The sequence below is a fragment of the Suricata suricatta genome, chromosome 9, assembly GCF_006229205.1.
Source record: "Suricata suricatta isolate VVHF042 chromosome 9, meerkat_22Aug2017_6uvM2_HiC, whole genome shotgun sequence".
NCBI classification, from domain to species: Eukaryota; Metazoa; Chordata; class Mammalia; order Carnivora; family Herpestidae; genus Suricata; species Suricata suricatta.
The window spans coordinates 54,041,292-54,063,420 of NC_043708.1; the positions used below are offsets into that span (position 1 = coordinate 54,041,292).

Here is a 22,129-nt window from a genome sequence, read left to right on the forward strand (position 1 = left end):
TCCATAGCTAATATGATTTTAAGTAAAAGATTATATAAAAACAATTTAACAATATTTAAATATCAAACTGTAAAAATATTTTCCTGTAATGTGGGTTTTCAGTATCATAAATTTAAGACATGCCTATAAATTCTTTTTTTGACAGAGATAAAAATAATTTTTGAGAAATATATAATTTTATAAATATGAAGTAGAAGTAATTTTCTCCTTCCCATTCAAAAACAACGACATGTTTACAAGTTGGGAGTTATAAAATCCATGGCACAAATGAATCATGAAATATAGAAGAATATTCTATATCAAAATGCTGATGTAGAACATATTTGGTGTAGAACACACTTGATGTGATAAAGGTAGAAAATATTGAAGAGATGTTTTATATAAGAAAATATTTCATCTGGAAGTGGGTAGCTGACATAGTTGGTAGAGAGTGTGACTTGATCTCGAGGTTGTGGGTTCGAACCCCACATCAGGTGTAGAGATTACTTAAAAATAGAATCTTTAAAAAAAAGAAAAAATATTTCATTTACATAGCTGAAGTTATTTTTAGTACAAACAATAATTTTTGAAAATTATTTAACAAAAGAGCCACACAATGTTTGAACATTTTAGTAGGAAATAGACATACAACCTATTTATAAAAAATAATTACCTTGGAAACTACTGAAATATAGATCTCACTGTTATTCTTTATCTGGAATGTCCTAAGAAAAACATTACAAAATCACTTTAAATTACAATGGGATTATATCTATATTCCTATACATTGGGTTCGCAGTATAGCTTATTTTGGTGAAATTGGATTACAAGAATTTATTTCTGTTTGTATTTCCAATCGTATGTTCCTTTTGATAGCAAAAAGATGTAGTTATATATTTGTACTATGCCAAAGTTCACATTTCAGGAAGCAGTGATATAAAAAACACACAATACACTTAGAAGAAAAATATTGGGCAATATAACTAGTTTGATTTTAGAAATAATAAACCCTTTCAGAACAAGGAAACTATTTAAGTATCAAGTTAATGAATGGATAAGCTTACATATTTTAAAGAGTTTTTATTCACTTCCAAATTACATAAAATATTACTAACAAGTTATAAAATTATGGCTTTTATAAAAACTGTTCACACAAATATTAGACAATTAGCAGTTTGGGATATTATCGTCTGAATTTGCCTGCCCTGAACTTACTACCATTAGCGAAATGATGGCATAATATGAAATTGAATAAAAACTTGTATATGTAGGATATTAAAAACAACACTCCTTACTTATCAATAGGCAAGCTCTTACAATGATTCCATAAAGATCTAAATATGAACACCAAATTACAAGAGCATCACAAATGAAAAAAAAAAGCAAAATACACTATAATAATAATGCTAAAATGTTACAAGAACTAACAGTAATGAATTTGAGATAGGCTTAGGATGTTTTGGTAACGGTCCTTATTTAAGAGTAAAAGGGTATCATGCAAAATACTGTGGACAGATAGTCTTATTAATAGTACTACAAAGAAAATAAGAAATTAAAGTTACCCCAATATTAGGAGAAGGAAAAATGTCTTGAATTTAACGGGTTCTGGGAAAATGCTGTTACTGCCCTTACTCAAAATGCAAGTGTAAGAACTATGAATGATTTTTATTTTGTATAGTTACAATACCTGAAGAAGAATAAAAATTTTTTCTAGAAGTCATTACTGACATTAGGGTTCTACTTTTTTTCTGATTTACCATAACATTCAAATAAATGCCAAAGTGTTTTTTAATTATTATAAGAATAGTTAAATGCTTTCTACATATGTGCCTGGGTGCCTCTTCTATTTCTTATTTTTAAAAATTTCACTTGAAGGGAATATCATAGGAAAGAAAAACTATAGAATCAAATATTTTATACTGGTCATTTTTACTGGGAAATAACATTGGAAACATATGTGGATCATAAATACACATTTACTTTGCTCTTTTGCTCTTATTACGCATTTTTCCCTAACCCTGTGTTAAAATGTCGCAGTTTCTTTATAATCAGCATCACTAAGTTTTACTCATTTATACCTTAATAGTTTCCATAAAAGAACTGAACTCTTATCATGGTTATTGGCATCTGTAGTAGGGATTTTATAATAAAGTTTAAATTTGTTAAATACCTTAATTGATACTAAACAGAATAATCAGAAGTCAAATGAATTAGAATCAGGAAGGTATTACCTTAAAGGCTGGTGAAAGCTGCAGAATTAGGGGTATTTCTTATGCGTACTTACATAACCACAGTGCACATATTTTGTTAGTCGGGATATGACAAATATTTTTATTCTATTAAAAAAATTTTTTTAAACAAATACTTTTAAAGAAAGGTTTACTTAAGGCATTTTCAGTATAAATGAAACTAACCAATTGTTCCCATTTTTACTTCTAAACATGACATATCGATTTTTTTACTTGGTTTATTTTAAGCATAACAATCTTTTCAAACACCAGGTTACTTTATAAGTGGGCACCAGTTTACATATAATTACCACCAGTTTTATCAATAACTCCTCTTCCCTTTGCTGTCAGTTCATCTTAGTGTGATTAGAATTCTCCAATAATAGAAGGCTCATATGTCATAGACTATGTATTGTCCAAATTCACTCTATTTCTATACATATGCAGTAAAGGTCTTAAGGGGAAAAATTGGCGTAAGGCATATCCTGGCTAATGAAAATGAAATACATGTATTAACACTTCATCCCTGGGAAAAAATTATCTTAGCAGATACATCAGTACGAGGAACACCTAAACCACTGACTAGATGAAACTAATAGGTACCTGGCTAATAGAGTTTGATGTTATATTAGGGATCATGGTATAGTTAATTTAATATTGTTGCCATGATAACATTTTTGTTATATTAAAAACAAAAATGTGTTCTAAGGTGGTTTTTGTTTATTGCTTACTTTTACTGTATATATACATAGGTAGCATTTTAATTTAAATTTAATCTTGCCTTTGGGTAGTAAACAATATTTGATACCATCCTGCAGGAAATATAAACTTAAAATAAAAATTTATATCCTTTCTTCTCCCCTCCTCCCCCCCTCAAATAAAAAGAGCCGGGAAGCTGTGAGCACATGTCCACCAGCCTACCTCATTCCACTCACCCTGGGTAAACTATTGCTGACAGCGAGAAAGACCACAAGAAGACTAAGCACACAGGTCAGTCTCCTTGAAGGGGCTTCACTGGATGTATTGACAGCTATAGAAATGATAGGCAGGCTATGGCAGAAATATCAAGTACCAAGAACAGTTACACTGAGGTCTCATGGTGACTTAAATCTGATAACAGAAATGTAGCAAGGAGGGTTTTACTTTTGTTTTTTTATTGTTATTTTTTGTTTTAGCAAGTGAATGATGTATTGTCAGTAAATTCTGTTAAAGTTACTTTTTGCCTATGGATTTGTTTTTCTTGTACCATTTGTAGGAAAGAAAAAAAATAGCTAAGGCGTGGAAAAAAAGTTTCTAGGACAGTCATTTGTTTCATAAAGGGAACTGAAGAAAGACTCAGCATATTTTTTTTAAAGAGTGACATATTCCACACATACATGTTCATTATATAAATTTGATACAAACCACATGTATGTACACATGAATTCATTTCATACAGAAATGACAAATCACAGAAAGATTATACACTAGATTATGGTATGGTAGATCATAACAGATATATATTTACTTTTACATTTTTTCTAGATTTTTGAAGGTTTCTATAATTAACACTTAGCCGTTTAGGACAAAGAAAGTCATGATTAGAAATCTTACATACTTACCTCATTGACAAAACCTTTGCTATCTAGAGAATTATGCAAACTCCCCAGGAAATCACTTTTATCCAAATTTGACTTCTAATAATGTAATCAAATAAACAAACACAATACTATGTAACATGTCCTGTGAACTGTAAATATTTGGGAAATTAATTAGTAATTGAAAAATGACTTCGATGGACTTCCCTGCTTCCAGTCCTTCACATAACATTTAGGACCCTTCTGGACTGTGCTTCTGATAGATTAACCATTGACTTCCTAACTCCTTTCTAAAGATATTCTGTTCAGAACAGTTGTATGTCCATAGTTACATGAAAAATGAATTTTTGGAAACCAAAGGCAGGGGTAGAGGAGGAAAGGGGTGGTGAGGAAGGAGGCAGAAGGAGAGGGAGAGAAAGAGTGTCAGAATGAGAAAAAGTGCTGGGTGCTGATAATACACTGCATCTTAATTCAGGTCAGTTGAGTACATAGAATAGAACCCAAAGTATGCGCCAGACACTATGCTATTGATTGTTTCCAGAAGCCATCTGTTCATTTTTTTGCAACATGGGTTTGGGATCCTAAACTCAGTAGAGACATGATGTATGAACAGCAGTGTTTGATTAGGAAGCAGAATTCATTAGGGGAAACCCTGAATGAATGTCCAAGTTATTCTTTTTAAATACAAAATGCTAAAAAACAAAAACAAAAACAAGGGCCTCTTTTTACTACTAGAAAACAAATCAGTGGCCTTTTTTAGAACTTTTAAAAGCAGAATATTTTTTCTGTGCCAAAACTTAAGCAAATGGCTGATGCTTCCAGCTGTTTGAACAGATTGCTAAAGTGCTATTCTGCTCTGGAAGCACACTTTCTGATCCAATTAAAATGCAGGAATCAAATACTCATTTGAAACTTCCAAAAAGGAAAAAAAACCCAAAAAACAAAAAACCAAATGAAACCAAAACAAAACAAAAAAACCCCCAAACAAATGAAAAAATAATAACCCAAGAGTAATCAGTTGCTGACAAAAGAAATATCATGATTATTTCATAAGTAGCCATTTGTTCCATTTTACAGTGGCTTCATTCATTTTGGATAACCCTGAAACACTTCTGTTCATCCACTGTCAGTAAGGTATAATGTATCATTTCAGCCCCTATTAGGATATGGGGGTCAGAGATAGGAATGAATATATTCTTATCAAGTTACTGTCTTCAAACTAGGAAAATTTGTAAAAATCCACATAATATCATGCATAACTACAAGAGTGACTCCAAAGTCACATTAGTATGCCCTTTATTCTTAGAATATCAATCAGAAATATTCAGTTAATCAGAAATATGTCTAAATTAAGTAACTGGAAATCCATTTGACCAAATTGAACATTAGTTTGTATCATTGAGCACTGAGTAGGTTTTAATGGAAAATTTCAAAAGTTACATAAACTTGAAAAAAACATTTAAAATTTTATTTATAAAAGAATATACCCACTTAAGTGTTGAATTATGACAGGTAACAAAAATCTCACCTGTGTTTCCTGGACAATCTGGTCAACATTAGTCAGCAAAGCATCTGGGAATAAAATTTTCAGTGTCATAAACAAATACACAAATTCAATTTTTAAGAAACAGACCCTAAAACTCTACTCACTAAAATCTTGACAAGATTTATCTTAATAAAGATTTATTTAGACTTTTTTTAACTTACCAGTGATTGGGCTAATTGCAATTGACTGTTATAATTGTCTATGAGTACTTCCTGACATATAATACTATAAAGGTAGAATTTAAAAAATATTGTCCTAGTTGCTGAAGTGAGTGGTTATTATTATGGAATACTAATATTCCTGAAAAAGCTCAGGAACAGATTCAGGCTTCTACTCATTTTTCCCTACTCAAGGTTAACATTTCAGCTAGAGTTGCATATGATTAATAATCAAAGATATACCAAGGAAGAGAATCCAAAGTAGGAAACATAGCTTCACCATGTTCAACATGTAGACTATTAAATAATCATTTATGATGATCATTATCAACAGACCTCAAAATACTATCCTGTTTTATGGAGCACCCATTCATCTTCATATAAAACACTAATGGTCTATATGTGAACATTCTGTCTTTACAGGTGCACATCAATGTTCCAGTTGGCTATAAATGTTTAATACCATTACATAGCCCTGCATAACATGCATTCTATTTCTGTCTGAAATGCTCTCTTTTTAAGCAAATACTCCTAGTCATTAAGAGGTAACACAATGATAAAAAAATTATGAAAAAGCTATTTCAGGTTTCATAGTTGAGTGTGAAGAGAATAGTACAAAATATTTTTTATAGAACCTCCAAGACAAATATTCATAGAAATTTATAATGGCCTCTGGAGATTAGGGTTTACATGAAAGCAGTAAGGCATGTTCACATTATACAGGAAAAAAAATGTTTAGGAAATTACATTATGGTAGAGCCAACATAGTCTTTCATAAGCCCTTTATGTTAGTTGATTAATTTATTGGACATACTCTGGAGCAGAATCACAATATCTGTCTAGTTTATGTTTCAGGCAAGATCAAACGTACATCCACTTCCAAACACAAAATGAAAGGGACTTCATGACTTTCTCAGAATGTATTTGAAAAAAAAATTGTTAATTCTTAAAATTCATGGATATAACAGACCTACTGGAAAAAAGTAGATGAAATTAGACAAGTTATAGAGATCATTATCATAAGGAAGTTCAGAAAAATAAATTTCCACTAGAGAGTTTATATTCTATAGCAATCTTATAAATAAGAAATATAGTTTGTGCAGTTGTCTTGGGAGAAGTTCTCTGGTAGCCAGCCCATTTAAATATAATTTTGCTACATTAGTTACAATCCATGATGCAGGACACAAAATTCTGATTTTAATGGATTAATTTGATAAACATACATATTAGCATATCTATATATTACATATATAGATACATAAGTATATACTATGTATGTCTTATCAATGTTAACTTGAGATCCTAAATTTTGACTTTGAAATAGCTGACAAAATCAGAAGACAATGGTACACTACTTGTTACACTATTTGTAATATTTGATAAAATCACATATACATTAACACCATAATTTAATAAGGTAATTTCATACTTAAATAGGTTCCCAGTTATAAACTGCTACTTTCTATGTCTCACTTCAGACAATACCACAGTTTTAGGATGACTCAATCACAGTAACACTTTTACCATTCTTTCTATATTAAGTGATCTTCTGTACTGCTACAAGGATTGTTTTTGTTGCAAAAATCAAGCAAACAAAAAAAACCCCCAAAACCTAGCAAAACTACATGTATTTGTAGTCCCAGCACGTGCATTTCTAGTATGGGAGGAAAAGGACTGACTGACTAATCTGAAAAGACAGAGCTCTAAAACCGTAACAAAATTCCTGTCATACATTTTGGGTATTTTCTCTTCTCTGTATGAAATTTTAAAAACAAGGTATTTCTTATCCATAAATTTGACTCAACAAACACTTAACTCACAATCACTGTAAGGTAAATAATAGTAATGATGATACTAATGATTATATAGTGATGATGATAGTTATCATCATCAACTAAGGAGGATAAGAAAACTATCATTTTCCCATCTGGCCCACCTCTGTGCTAAAGTCCTCTCTCTAAAACGCCACAAACACTCAGAGACAGAAGCAACCACATTCAGGGTTAAAGAAGAAAGACTTGGATGCTTCCTGAAACAAGGAAAAACTGAGCAAGGGAAAGAGTAGATAGACCTCATTCTGTCTAATATAAGTGAACATTGCTTTCTTAGCATGATAAAATAGAAGTGGGCTTTTGTCACACTTTTGTCTGCAGTCCTTGAAAAAATGCCCCATTTACCTTCTCAATTCTATACACAAGAAGACACTTTATGTTTTCAGCATCTTTTAGACTATTGGCATTTAAATGATTGTTATTAAGCTTAGTATTGTAGATAACACGAGGGAAATAGTAAAATTTAGAAACTAAGAGGCAATTGTGGATTTTGTAATGATTGCTCCAGGTTTTTACCTTTAAAAATGAAATAGTTAGTTTTGTTTCAGTAATACAAGCAAATAAAATAGCTAAAATTCAGTTTGGAAGTAAGTGCCTCCTGAGTGCTTTACATTGAAGCAGCGAACACTTCTCAAGAAAAGCTATAAAGAGATTCCTGTAGAAAAGTGGAATACATTCACGTTTTTGTTTAATTTCTTGAAATCTTGTGAAGCATGTATCATTTAGGTAATAGACTTGTTATGTTTACAAATGGCTTATAATAGTTCTACAACATATATTCTGAAACATTTTTAGTAAAATATATCTACAGAGCTGCTGAAATCAACTGTTTGAAAGCATAAAATAGCATATTATAACTTCAACCTAATTAACTACATTTAATAGTTTTTAAAACAATTCAGGAAGTAAATTAGCCACCGTGAAAGTATTACTGTATCTAATTTAAATTATTTATTTAATGAACCTTTGTTCTAATATTTTTGTAGTATGAAGATAAATAATATTCATCAAACCAAACTTTGTTTCCCCTTAGGATTTTGAGGAAGCTTGGAAGCTTCATTATCCTTTTGTGATGCTCAGAAACTATGTATATTAAATCAAAAGATGCATTTAATAATAGTTAGGGACACTTTTGAATTGGGGAACAATTATCCAAAAGAAACAAACAAACAAAAAAAACCACAGGGAGACATATAACTAAAAACAAATGTTTGGGGCAAATATATGCAAATACATTGTTAGTTTTCATATTGGACAACCTGAAACCACAGGGTAGAGTGGCTAAAAATAAAGAAAACTAACTGAGAACAAAGAAGCAAAACAATGCATATAACCTATGCATAGTCAACAACAGCAAATCATATACTTTTGATCATATATATAGCTGGTTAAAAGACAAATGCAAGAAATAGCAGAAAGAGAAACAGTAAGAGACAGAATTTCTTGCTTATAATAATAAAGAGCCCGACACAAGTCTCCATTGTGCATAGAATCTAAAGTCTTATGACTGCACCTTCATCTCTGGCCACACTCATTTGTTTAGCTATCTATCCATTCCCTCATTCAGTCGAGTAACTACTGTGTTTCAGACATTATACCAGGGACCTTTAATAACCTCCAACCATCCCATGGATTTATTTTTCAATCACTTCACCCTGAAATTGCCCTGAGGGAGAAGTTTTTCATACAGTTGTAAACAAAAACATTTGATCCTCTTGATAGGCCAATCTTTTGTTGATTTCTCAAAATATGAGCTTTTTGAAAAACAGAAACATCAGGCCTTCTTAACACTTCTAAAAACAAGTGTTCAAGCATTTGGTTAATACACCCTGAAAATAGTCTAACTAATAAAAATGTTTAGTCTAATAAAAATTAAATGGTTTCAATGGCTTTAGTCAAACAATAAATTTCACATGATTAGATATTATAGAGTTCTAAATGTTTATAGGAAATAAGAGATCTTTAATTAAAGTTTCATTTAAAACATTAGCAGAGAACTCATTTTTAAAAATATAGGAAACTAGGAAAGCGAAAAAAGTGAGGTGCTTTTGTCAATCAGCACCTTTTGAAGAATTAAGTATTTGATGTTAATTAGAAATATTAAATTGGGATCAGAGCATTATTACAATAATTGTGTCGAAGATAACACTTCGCTCTGAGTAAAACTTTTGATTTTACAAAATATGACTACACGTGTAATCTCATTTATTCCTCAAAGAACTATACAATTGACCCATGAAAGCTGATTAGATTTTAGAAAAATGTGAAAGACAAATTTTAGTAAGAGAAACAGGGCAGAGAAGGCATTTATGAAACACTAAGATAATACTAACGCATTAGATAATTTCTTTCAAGACTGGCATAGAAAATATCTCTAACTTCTTTAATTTTACCTGCTTTTGAATGTCATCATGATAACTCATGTATAAGGTGTGCTTCTGTCAAGTTAAAATTAACTGAAATTTTTATATATGCCTTTAGTAGAAGGAACTTAAATCATGACTATCATTCCTTATCTGTTTTAATGATATTTCAAATGATTTGTAAGAGATAATAAATTTACCGTGTGCTTATCTTACTCCCATGGAGTATATTATATAAATAAAGTACTTATTATATTGTGGATGAATTATTTTTTGTGCAATGTTCTCACATGAGCCTCATTCTCAACTTCCTGCTTCAAACACCAAGAAACCTCTTAATGTTAACCTCCATTTACCAATCTATAATAAAGTACCATCAAGTTGCCTTATAATGTAAGACTTTCAGTGAGTAAATAGGAACATTTATCTATAGACTTGATTTTAGTGAATGTCTAAGAATGCCACTTACCAAGGGGTAATATTATTGTCTGAATAAATTAAAATTTTAAAATGTTTATTTCTGACAATGAGCGAATGTGAGTAGGGAAAGAAGAGGAGAGAGAATTCTAAGCATGCTCTGCATGGTCAGCACAGAGCCCAACATGGAGCTCGATCCCACAGACCATGAGATCAGGACACAGGCCAAACCCAAGAGTTGGACACTTAACTGACTGAGCCATCCGGGTGCCCTAAATTAAAAAAAAAAAAAATGATGGATTAAGCTGCATGATTTCTAATTAGATTTCATCACAGGAGTAGGTTAAAATAAATGCATTTACTCTAAGAGAAAACATACCAACGGAGAATTATAGACAGAAGGGAAAATGAAATCACTATCTGGTTAATGAGCAATGACTTTATATTGCTGATAAATGTAATAAGAATTCCATTAGATGTGTTCTTTCTTTTACTTAGTGATAAACAAAAACATTCCTTTGATAAGACAGTCATGTATTTTTGTCTCCCTTTTTAACTTACATTAAGAAAAACATAAAACTCACTCATTCTGCAAATGTGTACTAAATGAATGAAAACATCTTCATATCCCCAGGTAGCAGAACATAAAATTGTGGCATTGACTTAAAACTGAACTGGATTTTTTTATAAATGCAAAATCAATTGCATTTTCTTTTGGTTCCCACCAAAAAATCTATGGCATGAACAAGAAATACCATGAAACCATTAAGGCACCCGAACTAAGAATGTTGTTTAGAAGCATACTATTTTAACACTGTCTGGATATACTTATTGAGTATTTTATTTTAAATACCAGAACAACATAGAGTTGTTGTTCTTTATAGTATCTTCCTGAAAACAAACGCCATTGTCCTTGAAAGGAAATATAGACTCTACTCACTGAAAAATATTTATCAGCCATGGGTGATCCTTTGTAAGACTGGAGGAAATATCATTTTTTATGCAAGACATTTTTTGTCTGATGATAACCTTTATTTTGTGTTCTGCTATTGTAGAACCTGGAAGCCAGTCCTAGAACAGGGGAAGGCACTGACACTGTGTCACACTTTTATCCCTAAGCTATGTCATATGTGTTACCTTCATATATTAAACTGTACCTGGAAGGTTTATACATCTTGGCTCTAGTAGCCATGTATCAGAAAAACAAAACTGGAATTTCAAATTCCAATTTCCTCTGTGAGTTTTCAAAATCACTTTTTCATTAAAAAGAAATAGTAGGTTACACAGTGCTTTTCAATATCCACTCAGAATTTGAAAGAGTTGCTTTTCCACTACACCCATTATAACTGTTGGATTGAATTAACATGGCATTCATAGACATGCTTCTTTGAGAACACAGTCCACGTGTGTTCAGTGAGTTAATATAACAATAGTATTCCTTTACTTCTCCATTGAGGGAGTACCTGTGCCTTGCTCTGGATCTCTCAGCAGGCAAAGTGAGAAACTTACTTGGCTTTGAGTGTGCTCTTTTAGATGTGGGCCCCTCTGTGACAGAATCAGGAGATCGACTAGCTAACTGCAATGCAGTTGAGTTGTTCCTGTTAGTGTTTTGGGACTCAACATTTGTGACGGCTTCACTCTGTGGTTCGGTACTTGGCTTTGTGCCAGTCTTTCTTTTCTGCTTCTGGGACACAGAAGTGCTTGAAGTCCAGGTAGGAGGCAAAGCAGAGGTAGTGGTAGAGGAGTCCTGACTTGAACAAGTTTCTGAAGATTGTATCACATTGTCATTGGCAACTTTACAACACTGGGCATTCTCTTCATGTCCCACAGCTTGTTTGGACATGGACTGGGGCAGTGTTACACTACAGCCTTGGATTTGAGCCCCATTAGTTTGAGAGTAGACATTGCTGACCTTGGTGACCTTGTGTTGCCCATTATTGTTACAAACCTTATACCGGATCATTAGGATGATGATGAAAACCAGCACAGATGCTACAATTATTCCACCGATAATAATAATCATGGTGCCTCCCAAGAACTGGGATTGCATAAAGTGGCATCGCACATAATCCTGTTCCGTAGTAAACTGGATGCAACCCACGACTCTCGTGGCAGTGAGTGAAGTGATGCCATCATCATATATTGCCAAGACACACAAGTCATACATAGTTCCAGCAGCCAGGTTATTGACAAGAAAAGTTTTGCTCGTGGGAGGTATCATTCTGAGGGACAATGGAATTTGCGTTAATATGTGAAACACAACATAAACACACAGGCGTTACGACTTCAGTACTCGTTAAGATAAGCACAGTTAGATATGAAATGTGGGGAAATGATCTAATCTTGCATTTACCTAGTTAAAATGGTTAAAAGTCATTGTTGTATTCTGCATTATATTAATGGTGCCTGCGCCCTGCCTTGACAAGCTTACTAATTACATTGCTTGGCAAAGCAGAAGTCCTAATAAAAGCCACTGCTCAAAAGTCATTTATGACAAATTGCTTTTGAAAGGTGTGACTGTGACTTATCTGACTACTAAACAAATCCATTTAGCACTTACAGCACCTCTGTGACGATAAGCCAATTTGAAGGAAGAGAAAACACTGACAATCACATTAGAAACCAGAATGGAAATGCATTTCATAGTATTTATTTTCTGAATCAGTTATAAGCTGCTGTGGAGTGGTATCTAGTAAATCTATCTTTAATAACTAAGATAATTACTAAGATTAAAGTACTTTATTTAAAGATCTCAGCCTTCTTTTATGTCTTCAATACTTGGCTCCCAGTATGTTTTTATCTATAAATGAGGCTGATGAAAATGCATGAGTAATATTATCCTGAAAACATGAACAGGGCAATGCTGTTGACCAGAGCATAAATCCCTTATCCTGCCCAGTGTGGGCTGATAAAATTACCTTCAGAACCCGGTTTCTAAAGTTTGATAAACATTATAGACATCTCTGAATTCATTATATCACAAAACTCTTCTGTAGATTTTTTCCCCACATTTTTTTAGCAGCAACCAGATATGACCAAAACGGAGATCTTGTTTAGAAAAGAAAATGCTTGAAATTATATATTTTCCCTGAAAAAAAATTTTAGAAGATCTTAAAACTTGGCAATGCTAATCTGTTATACAACCTAGACAATGTGTTCCTAATGAGCCAGGCTACTTTTAAGTCAGTGTATTTATTTGTGATTAAAATTACTATCATTTAGTAAGTACATGATAAATACCAGGCATTACTAAGCACATTATCTATACTATAATTTTTTTCTTTTTTTCTAGAACACCATAATTGTATTCTTATAATGACTGAATGAGGTAGGCATCATTATTATTTTATGCATGACAAACACTGAAGTCAGGAAATTTAAGCAACTTTCTGTAGGTCACATAGAATTTACCTGTCTTGGTAGGATTAAAACCTTAGAATATGGAAACTAGAAACTGACCTACTGCATATATCTATATGTATGCAATATAAGTATATATTTTTATGCAAGTTAACATATATTAGCTATGAGAAGGTGAGGGATAGAGGTGTACACTCTTCTTTGACAATGGGTTACATAATGGACAGCCCAGGAAACGAGCTGAGTATGGGAAGGACAAGTTACCTTATGCATGCATCATAGTACATGACCACACACACTTAGTGATGAGAGGGATTTTAGAAACCATTTACTTTAATCTTTTGCTTTTAAAGATGGGGAAATTAAAACTCAGCCATGTAGAACGTTGTCTAGAATTGATCATATGGCTAGCTGGGCCAGTGTTGTTTTTATCTACCAGTCCATGATCGTTTTTTTAAAAAAAAAAGTTCTCTCATTTCCATACATGAATGAAAATCAAATTATCTTCAAGAATTCATCTTAGTATGTAAGCATTGAGTTGATCTTATTTCAGAAAAGTTTCAAGACAAAATATATATATGTATATTTCAAAACCATGATTTTACATCATTTCCTAGGAGTAATAGTCTATCATGAGTGAAATTATAATGGAGAAGTAAAAATGTGTATTTCCAACTGAAAACTGGACAAGATGTGACTATAAATCAATGAGGCTGAACTTTAGAAAAACATACCAGAAAACCTAAGCCAGATGCAAATTCTCTATCAGTCATTATGAGGAGATTACATACTTAACTCTAGTGATACTCTCACTGCTCAAAATATTGATAAGCTCTCTTTGGAACTGTCTTAAGAACCAGTGTACATGAAACAATACACATGCACATCATTCAATCACTCAAAAAAAAATCAGTCTCATTATTTTATAGTTACATCCTATTTTTGACCAAAAATGGCAATACCCATCTTGATCACCCACCTTATTCATAAGACTTGGCTCCAATTGGCTTTTGCTTGTTTCCAAAATTCAAATTCACCCTCAAAAGACGAAGATTTGCCACCACTGAGGATATTCAAAATAGTATGTCGAAGGTTCTAAAGATAATTCCAAAAGTGCTTTGAGCAATGCCAGCATCATTGGGGTAATGGTATAGCCTCCCAACGTGACTTCCTTGAAGGAAAGAACACTCATGTGGATGTGTAAGTTCTGGTATGTTTTTGAATTTTTAAAATAAATCGATCTTGTTCTCTGATAGTCACATCTCTTAGATGAGGGGAAAGAAAGTAAGTAAGCATCATATTAAATATAAATTTGAATGCTCTAAAAATAACACCCTTCAAAATGTTTCCCCACAGGTGATCACCTTTCACAAACCTTACATTATACACTTTAAACAACACAGGGTACCACTACCACTAAAAAAAAAAAAATCAGTAGTACATTAACAAGCCCTACATTGAGATGCCTGGTAATTTGCAAAATCTAGTTAATTTTTCTTACCTGTAAACAAGGGTGTCATCGTAAGTACCATTGTACTGGATTTGGAACATACGTATTCCAGGAATATTTCTTTGAAAATTAAATTTAAGCAGTGCCGTGGATGATGTTGCTTCTGCTACTACAATTTTATCTTGACTCATTTTAGGATCACCATTACTACTGCTTGCATTAGAACCCGACTTCGTAGAAGTTGAGATATCTGAAGAACCAGGGTCAGGCTCATGGATATGGTTTGTACTGTTGAGTAGGTGAGGGAGTTTAATTATATGAAGATCCACTGTTTGTGTTGCTTCCCCAGCAGGATTGGAAGCAATGCAGGTAAAAGCACCTGTATCCTTCACAGTCGTTATGAGAATATCAAGAGTTCCGTTATCATACACCAGAGATCTTGTTGCATTTGAAATAAGCTTCCCTTCAGGAGAAATCCAGTGAATTGCAGGCTCAGGGTCCCCCCTGGCTTTGCACCTCAGGGTTGCCCTTTGACCTTCCAGCACTCTCATCTCATGTGTGTGACGAGTAATGAGAGGAGGCTCACACAAAAACTCTTCCTCGGGAATTGACCAAAAATAGCGGCCAGTTAAAAGTGCGGGAGAAGCACAAGTCTCTAGGTCATCTTCTCTGGAGAGACGCCTCAACCACAACAATTCACAATTGCAGTGCAAAGGGTTTCCTCCGAAACTTAATGCAAAAGTTGATGGGCTGATGATTCCTGAGGTTGCCAGTACCTGAGCTCGCTGAAAGAGAGGGTCAGGTGGTAGCTTCTGCAATTTATTTGATGTTACATCTAGCCGAGTCATCTTGTGCAAGTGTGAGAAAGTCCCCTTGGGAATGTTATCAATCATATTGTGATCCAAACTAAGGGTGTGCAAGCTAACCATCTTTTCAACTGCATCCCAAGGAATTGTTTCTAAATTATTGTAGGACAGGTCCAGCTCCTCAAGGGCAAAGACATCATCAAATGCTGTAGAAGAAATTAGAGTCAGCTGATTGTTGTTCAGTATCAAATGATGGAGATTGGAAAGCCCACTGAACATATCATTTGTAATTTTAGTCAATCTGTTGCTATTCAAATGCAATGCCCTCAAATTTCGCAAGTCAGCAAAAGCATGAGGTGTAATAAAACTTATTGTATTCCTGGACAGAGTCAGGTCCACCAAGCTGGTCATATTGGCAAAATCTTTCCTTTTAATATTTGTAACAAAATTATCTGCCAGCCGCAGCTCCACAGTTCTTCTGTCGATGTTTGGTGGAACAAATAAAAGCCCTTTCTTGGCACAAAGGGTTGCGAGATTAGGAGACAAAATCTGACAGACACAACGCTTTGGACAGATCTGAGCTCTCACTGCTATGCCAATGAAAAACAGATAAAAAAGAAATTTTTCCATTGTAGATCAGATTTAAGAGCCTGTAAGAAAAGACACAAAATGTAGCGTTAGTATCCAATCATTTCACTAATGTTCACATGCCCACTGGAATAATCCTTTTGGTGCAAATTGCAATACAGAAACAATTTACTCATTTGTTTACTTAACAAACAAGTATAAAATATCTACTCTGTATTGGAGGTTATAATTGACACGAGGATGAAAAACATACCATTCATGGCCTTGTGGGATTTAAAATCAAATGGGGAAAACAAAGAAACCAAACAGATTGTTACAATTTTGTAAATTATGTGCTATTTTTGAAATATGTCCAGGGTACTCCATGGATGCACAAAAAAAGTGACATTCAGCCCAGATTGAAGGGTAGGAGTTAGGACAGTTCCCCATAACCCTGAAAGAAATTTTGTCAGTTCAAAATATTAAAGATATACTTAAGGATTTGCAAGCATTTCAATTTACTGAGTAGAAACAGTAGTAGACAATATTTGTTATAGTTAAACTTTGTGGAGTATTTGAAAGTAATTAATCATTAATAAAATTTTATTCATCTTTACAAACTATCTTGAACATACCACAACCTAACTGCAAATAAAGGCTTAGTCTCAAAAATAAAAATGCTTAAAATGTACAACAAATGCTCTGAGCTTCTTAAATATTAGAATATTTTAGGATATAGGGGAGCCTAGGTGGCTCAGTTGGTTAAGCGTCCAACTTCGACTCAGGTCATGATCTCGTGGTTCGTTGGTTCGAGCCCCACATTGGGCTTTGGGCTGACTGCTAGCTCAGAGCCTGGAGCCTGTCTTCAGAGCCTGTGACTCCTTCCCTTTCTGACCCTCCCCTGTTCACACTGTCTCTCTCTGTCTCTCAAAAATAAGAACATTAAAAAAAGATTTAAAAAGAATATTTTATGATATAAAATTGGATTTTTAAGATAATTCTTGAAAAGCAGTCATCAAAATTCTTAACAGTGAGTCCCAAAAGATACTATAATTCCATTTTTTCTTTTCTTAGAATCTTTTTTTTTAAATTTTTTAATATTTTATTTATTTTTGAGAGAGAGAGAGTGAGCTTGAGCAGGGGAGGGTCAGAGAGAGAGGGAGACACAGAATCTGAAGCAGGCTCCAGGCTCTGAGCTAGCTGTCAGCACAGAGTCCGACATGGGGCTTGAACCCATGAATCGTGAGATCATGACCTGAGCTGAAGCTGGACACTCAACCAACTGAGACACCCAAGTGCCCCTTTTCTTAGAATCTTAATGTGTTTACATTTATCCAAATATAATTTTAAAAATCTTAACAGTTTCATTTTCCGGTTTGATTTTAAATATTTTTTTCTTGAAATTAATCATCAAAAATTGAAATACTGGGGCCCCTGGGTGGCTCAGTCAGCTGAGCATCCAACTCTTGATTTCAGTTCAGGTCATAATCTCAGGGTGGTGAGACGGAACCCCACATCAGGCTCTGCACCAGGCATGGAGCCTGCCTAAGATTGTCTCTCTCTTTCTCCCTCTGCCTCTCCCCGCCTCACCCTTTGTCTCTCTCTCAAAAAAATAATTAAAATACTAATACATAAGCAATTAAAAATTCCTATAAATTATGGGTGCCTGGATGGCTCAGCTGGTTAAGCCTCTGACTTCAGCTCAGGTCATGATCTCACGGTTAATAAATTCAAGTTCTGCATCAGACTCTCCTCTGCTCTCAGGTGCAGAATCCACTATGGATCCTCTGTCTCCCTCTGTTGCTGCCCCTCTCCCATACTTGTTCTCTCTCATAAGAAATAAACATTAAAGAATAATAAATGAATAAATAAAATTCTCTTAAATTATGTATAGTTTTAAATGTCAAGGAAAATAGCTGGTGAAAGTCAAATTCTAATTAATGAAAATATAAAATATGAACTTATTCCAGAAAGAATACACCTAGTTTCCTAAGTAAAATCTATTATTATAGACTTGATATGTTTTATACCTCACTTATGTCATATTTAATGTGGTTGTAATGAATAAGCACTGTCAGTCTCAACAAATGAAATGATCTTTCTCTTCTATGACAGAGTAGTACTAAACTAGCCTTTCCACAAGAAGCAGCAAAAAAAAAAAAAAGCACAGAAATATATGTAATTATAGTTTTCACAGATTGGGGGAAAAAAAGCACAGTATTGTGATCCTTGAAAAACGTGAATAAAAAAATAAATAAACCCTATCACTGCTCCTGGAGACACATCTAAAAACGTAGCACACGAAGGGAAAACAAGACGACACATCAACAGTTGAAGAGGATGGACTGCAGTGCAGACTCTCTGATGGCTTGAATTTATGAGGCAAAATACCAGGAGAAGAGAGTTACCTGAAGAAAGAACTCAGTTATCCTATAAGAAGACACAGGGCAACAGACACTAACCATAGTGAAACTCTGGGTGGAAGGGAGGGGAGAAGATGGGGGGAAAAGTGAACAAAAACTCAGTGACCTATGGAAAAATATTAGGAAGTCAAGAATTAAAAAGCATGTAATTGGAGTTTCAGAAGAAGGCTGTAGAGATAAAGGCAAAATTTTTTCACATTTTTGATAAAATACACATACCTACACACATCCACGCTCAAAACCAGGAAAACCATACCAAGACACATCATAATCAAATTTCAGGTAACCAAAGGAAAAAAATATAATCTTAAAAGGAGTCACAGAAATAAGACACATTACAAGAAGATAAACTGAACGAAATCAAAATAATGGCTGACGCCTCACTGATTTCTTTTTTGAAATAAAGCAAGATAAGAGACAATGAAAAATATATTTAAAAGGTTGCAAGAAAAAAAGTCTGTCAACGTGGGTGGGGTTTATATATTCATAAAGGATGAAAGTAAAATAGGAACATTTGGGGAGAAACAAACTGAAAGTTTCATTACCAGAAGAATTGCGCTGTAAGAAAACATAAAGGGTATTCTCTTCAGGTTGGTGGAAAACTTTATCAGATGGAATCTTGAATCTTTATAAATAGATAAAAATCAACAGAAATGGTATATCTGTGGATAGATATAAAATATTTTTCTTGTGTTTTAATCTGTTTCTAAATAGTACTTCTGGTATGAATATTAAAAGTTATAAAATATTCAAACATACAAAAACCCCACATCACTTGCACCCCAGTAATCAAATAAGCTGGGTAAGCTGGACATCATTTTTAAAAGTAACATCAGAATGCTGAGGATATAAACTTACAGTAACTATATTCCAGAAAGTGATAGTGTTGGATGCCAGGGAAGAGTTCCATGGATGTTCCCTGATTTCTCCACCCAAACAGAAAAGAAGAGGAATTATCTAGCATAAAGTAGGGTATGGAGAAGCCAGCCTTATTTTTTTTTTTAATGTTTATTTTTGAGAGAAAGAGAGAAAGCATGAGAAGGGGAGGGGAAGAAGGCAGGAGACAGAAGATCTGAAGCAGGCTCCACACTGTCAGTCCAAAACTTGCCGTGGGGCTTGGTCCCATGAACCATGAGATCCTGACCTGAGCTGAAGCTGGATGCTCAACCAACAGGTACCCTGTCAGGCTGCTTTTTAAAAGTTTAACAAACTTTTTTTTTAATGCTTTATTTTTTGGAGCAGTTTTAGATTTACAGCAAAAATGAGAGGGAAGTACAGAGATTTCCTGTATACCAACTGCTCCCACAAATGCACAGTCTCCACCATTATCAGCATCCCCCAAAAGAACGGTCATTTGTGACAATCAATGCATCTACTTTGACACGTCATAATCACCCAAAGTCTAGAGTTTATGTTAGGGTCTACTCTTGGTGTTGTATATTCTACAGAATTAGACAAATGATAAATATTCTCCATTACGGTATATACAGAGTATTTTCACTGTCCCAAAACAACTCCTCTGTGCTCTGCCCATTCATCTCTCCCTTGCTCATCCCTGGCAACTACTGATATATTTTATAATTATATATATAAATTATATATATTATAATTATTATATATTATATATAAATTATATATATTATAATTATATATTATAATTATATATTTTTACATATATAATATATATATTTTATAATTCTGCCTTTTTCTCAAAATTCATATAGTTGGAATTATATAGTATGTAGTTTTTTTCAGATTAACTTCCTTCACTTAATAATATACCTTAATAATAATATGTTCCTCCATGTCTTTTCATAGCTTAAGAGTTCATTTCCTTTTAGCATTGAATAATATCCCATTGTCTGCATGTATCAACATCCATATATATCCATTCATCTACTAAAGGACATCTGGTTGCTTTTGAGTGTTGGCAATTCTGAATAAAGTTGCTCTACACATGAGTGTAAAGGCTTTAGTGTGGACAGAAGTTTTTAATTCCCTTGGATAAATACCAAGGAGTGTGGTTGCTGGACTGCCTGGTGAGGACATGTTTAGTTTTACAAGAAAGTGCTAGACTGTCTTCCAAAGTGGCTCTACCATAATTCCCGGCAGCAGTATAACTTTCTCTTGCACCAGATTCTTGCCGGCCGGTCATGTTATCAGTGATCCTGATTTTGGTCATTCTAATAGGTATGTGTGTATTGGCATCTCATTGCTTTAATTTGCATTTCCTTGATGATATATGATATAGGGGGTCTTCTATTTTATTTGCCATCTGTATATCTTCTTCATTGAGGTGTCTGTCAAGATCTTTGGCTCATTAAGTAATGTTTATTATTATTATTATTATTGAGTTTTAAGAATTCTTTTAATATTTTGGAAAACTGTCTTTTCTCTGATGTGTCTTTTGCAAATAATTTTACCTGGTTCAGGCTTGTCTTTGCATTTTCTTGACATTATTTTTTCTGCCAAAGTTTGTAATGTTAATGAAATCCAGTGCATCAATTATCATTCATGGGTCATGCATTAGGTGTTGTATATAAAAAAGCATCACCGGTACCCAAGGTCATTTCGGTTTGCCCCTATGTTATCTTTTAGGAGTTTTATAGTATTGCATTATATGCTCTGAAGTTATTTCAGTCTGTCCCTTGTTATAGTGTTACTGGAGTTCAGTTCACAACAGCTTCATGTGTTTTGAGAGCATGGCTGAGAATTTTTCTCTTCAGGAAGGCATGGGATCTTGGTTTTGGAGACTTGTCTATTTTACAGATGAACTATCTGATTCCCAAACATCTGGAGACTTCAGTCAACTTTACATCTCTGCTTCCATTTTTTTTTTTGGTGGTCTATGAGAGCTCTTTGATTTTTCATCTCATCCCCAGATTTCTGCAAGTAAGCTACCTTAGATTTGATGAAGGTAGAGGTTTCCTCTAAGAAGTTTTTTGTATATTTTCAATGCCACCTCAGACATTCTATTATTGAAAATCAGACATACTACATGGGAAGAAAATAACTGAGCTCTCCATCCCCTCTTTTAGTCTTTTTATAGCTGAAAGCCCGGAGTGACTAATTATTCCTTGTGCTCTTCAATGTCTTACCCATCATTCCTCCAAAATTGAAAATCTGGGTTTACTGGATGATTCATTTCAATTTCCTTTTCCTCCCCCTGTTCTTTCCCACTTTTTTTCTTATCTGAAAATATAAAGTGCCTCGGGAAATTATCTCAAAGAAACTGAAAGTAGAATGATAGTTACCAGGGGTGGGGCATTATAGAATTGGGGTGATGTTATTTAAGGGCACGAACTTGCAACTAATAGATAAATGAGTCCTGGAAATCTAGTGCACAGTGAAGTAATTATAGACAACAATATTGCATTATAAACATCAAAATTGGTAAGAGACTAGATCTTAAATGTTCCCACT

At 33.7% G+C, this 22,129-nt stretch overlaps 1 protein-coding gene across 4 annotated transcripts in view; it reads right to left on the bottom strand.

Moving 5' to 3' along the window:
• LRFN5 (leucine rich repeat and fibronectin type III domain containing 5) overlaps positions 1-22,129 on the bottom strand; it is a 251,407-nt gene that overhangs the window by 1,040 nt on the left and 228,238 nt on the right. For 2 of the 4 annotated variants that reach the window (XM_029952654.1, XM_029952653.1), the window contains 3 exons: positions 14,962-16,366; positions 11,610-12,322; positions 5,313-5,356 (listed from right to left, as the gene is read on the bottom strand). In XM_029952654.1, coding sequence (XP_029808514.1) covers positions 5,313-5,356; positions 11,610-12,322; positions 14,962-16,346 — 2,142 coding nt within the window. In that variant the 5' untranslated portion in view covers positions 16,347-16,366. Of the gene's footprint in view, positions 1-5,312; positions 5,357-11,609; positions 12,323-14,439; positions 14,632-14,961; positions 16,367-22,129 lie in introns of those variants that run through there. The other 2 variants (XR_003913599.1, XM_029952656.1) reach the window with 2 other exon arrangements.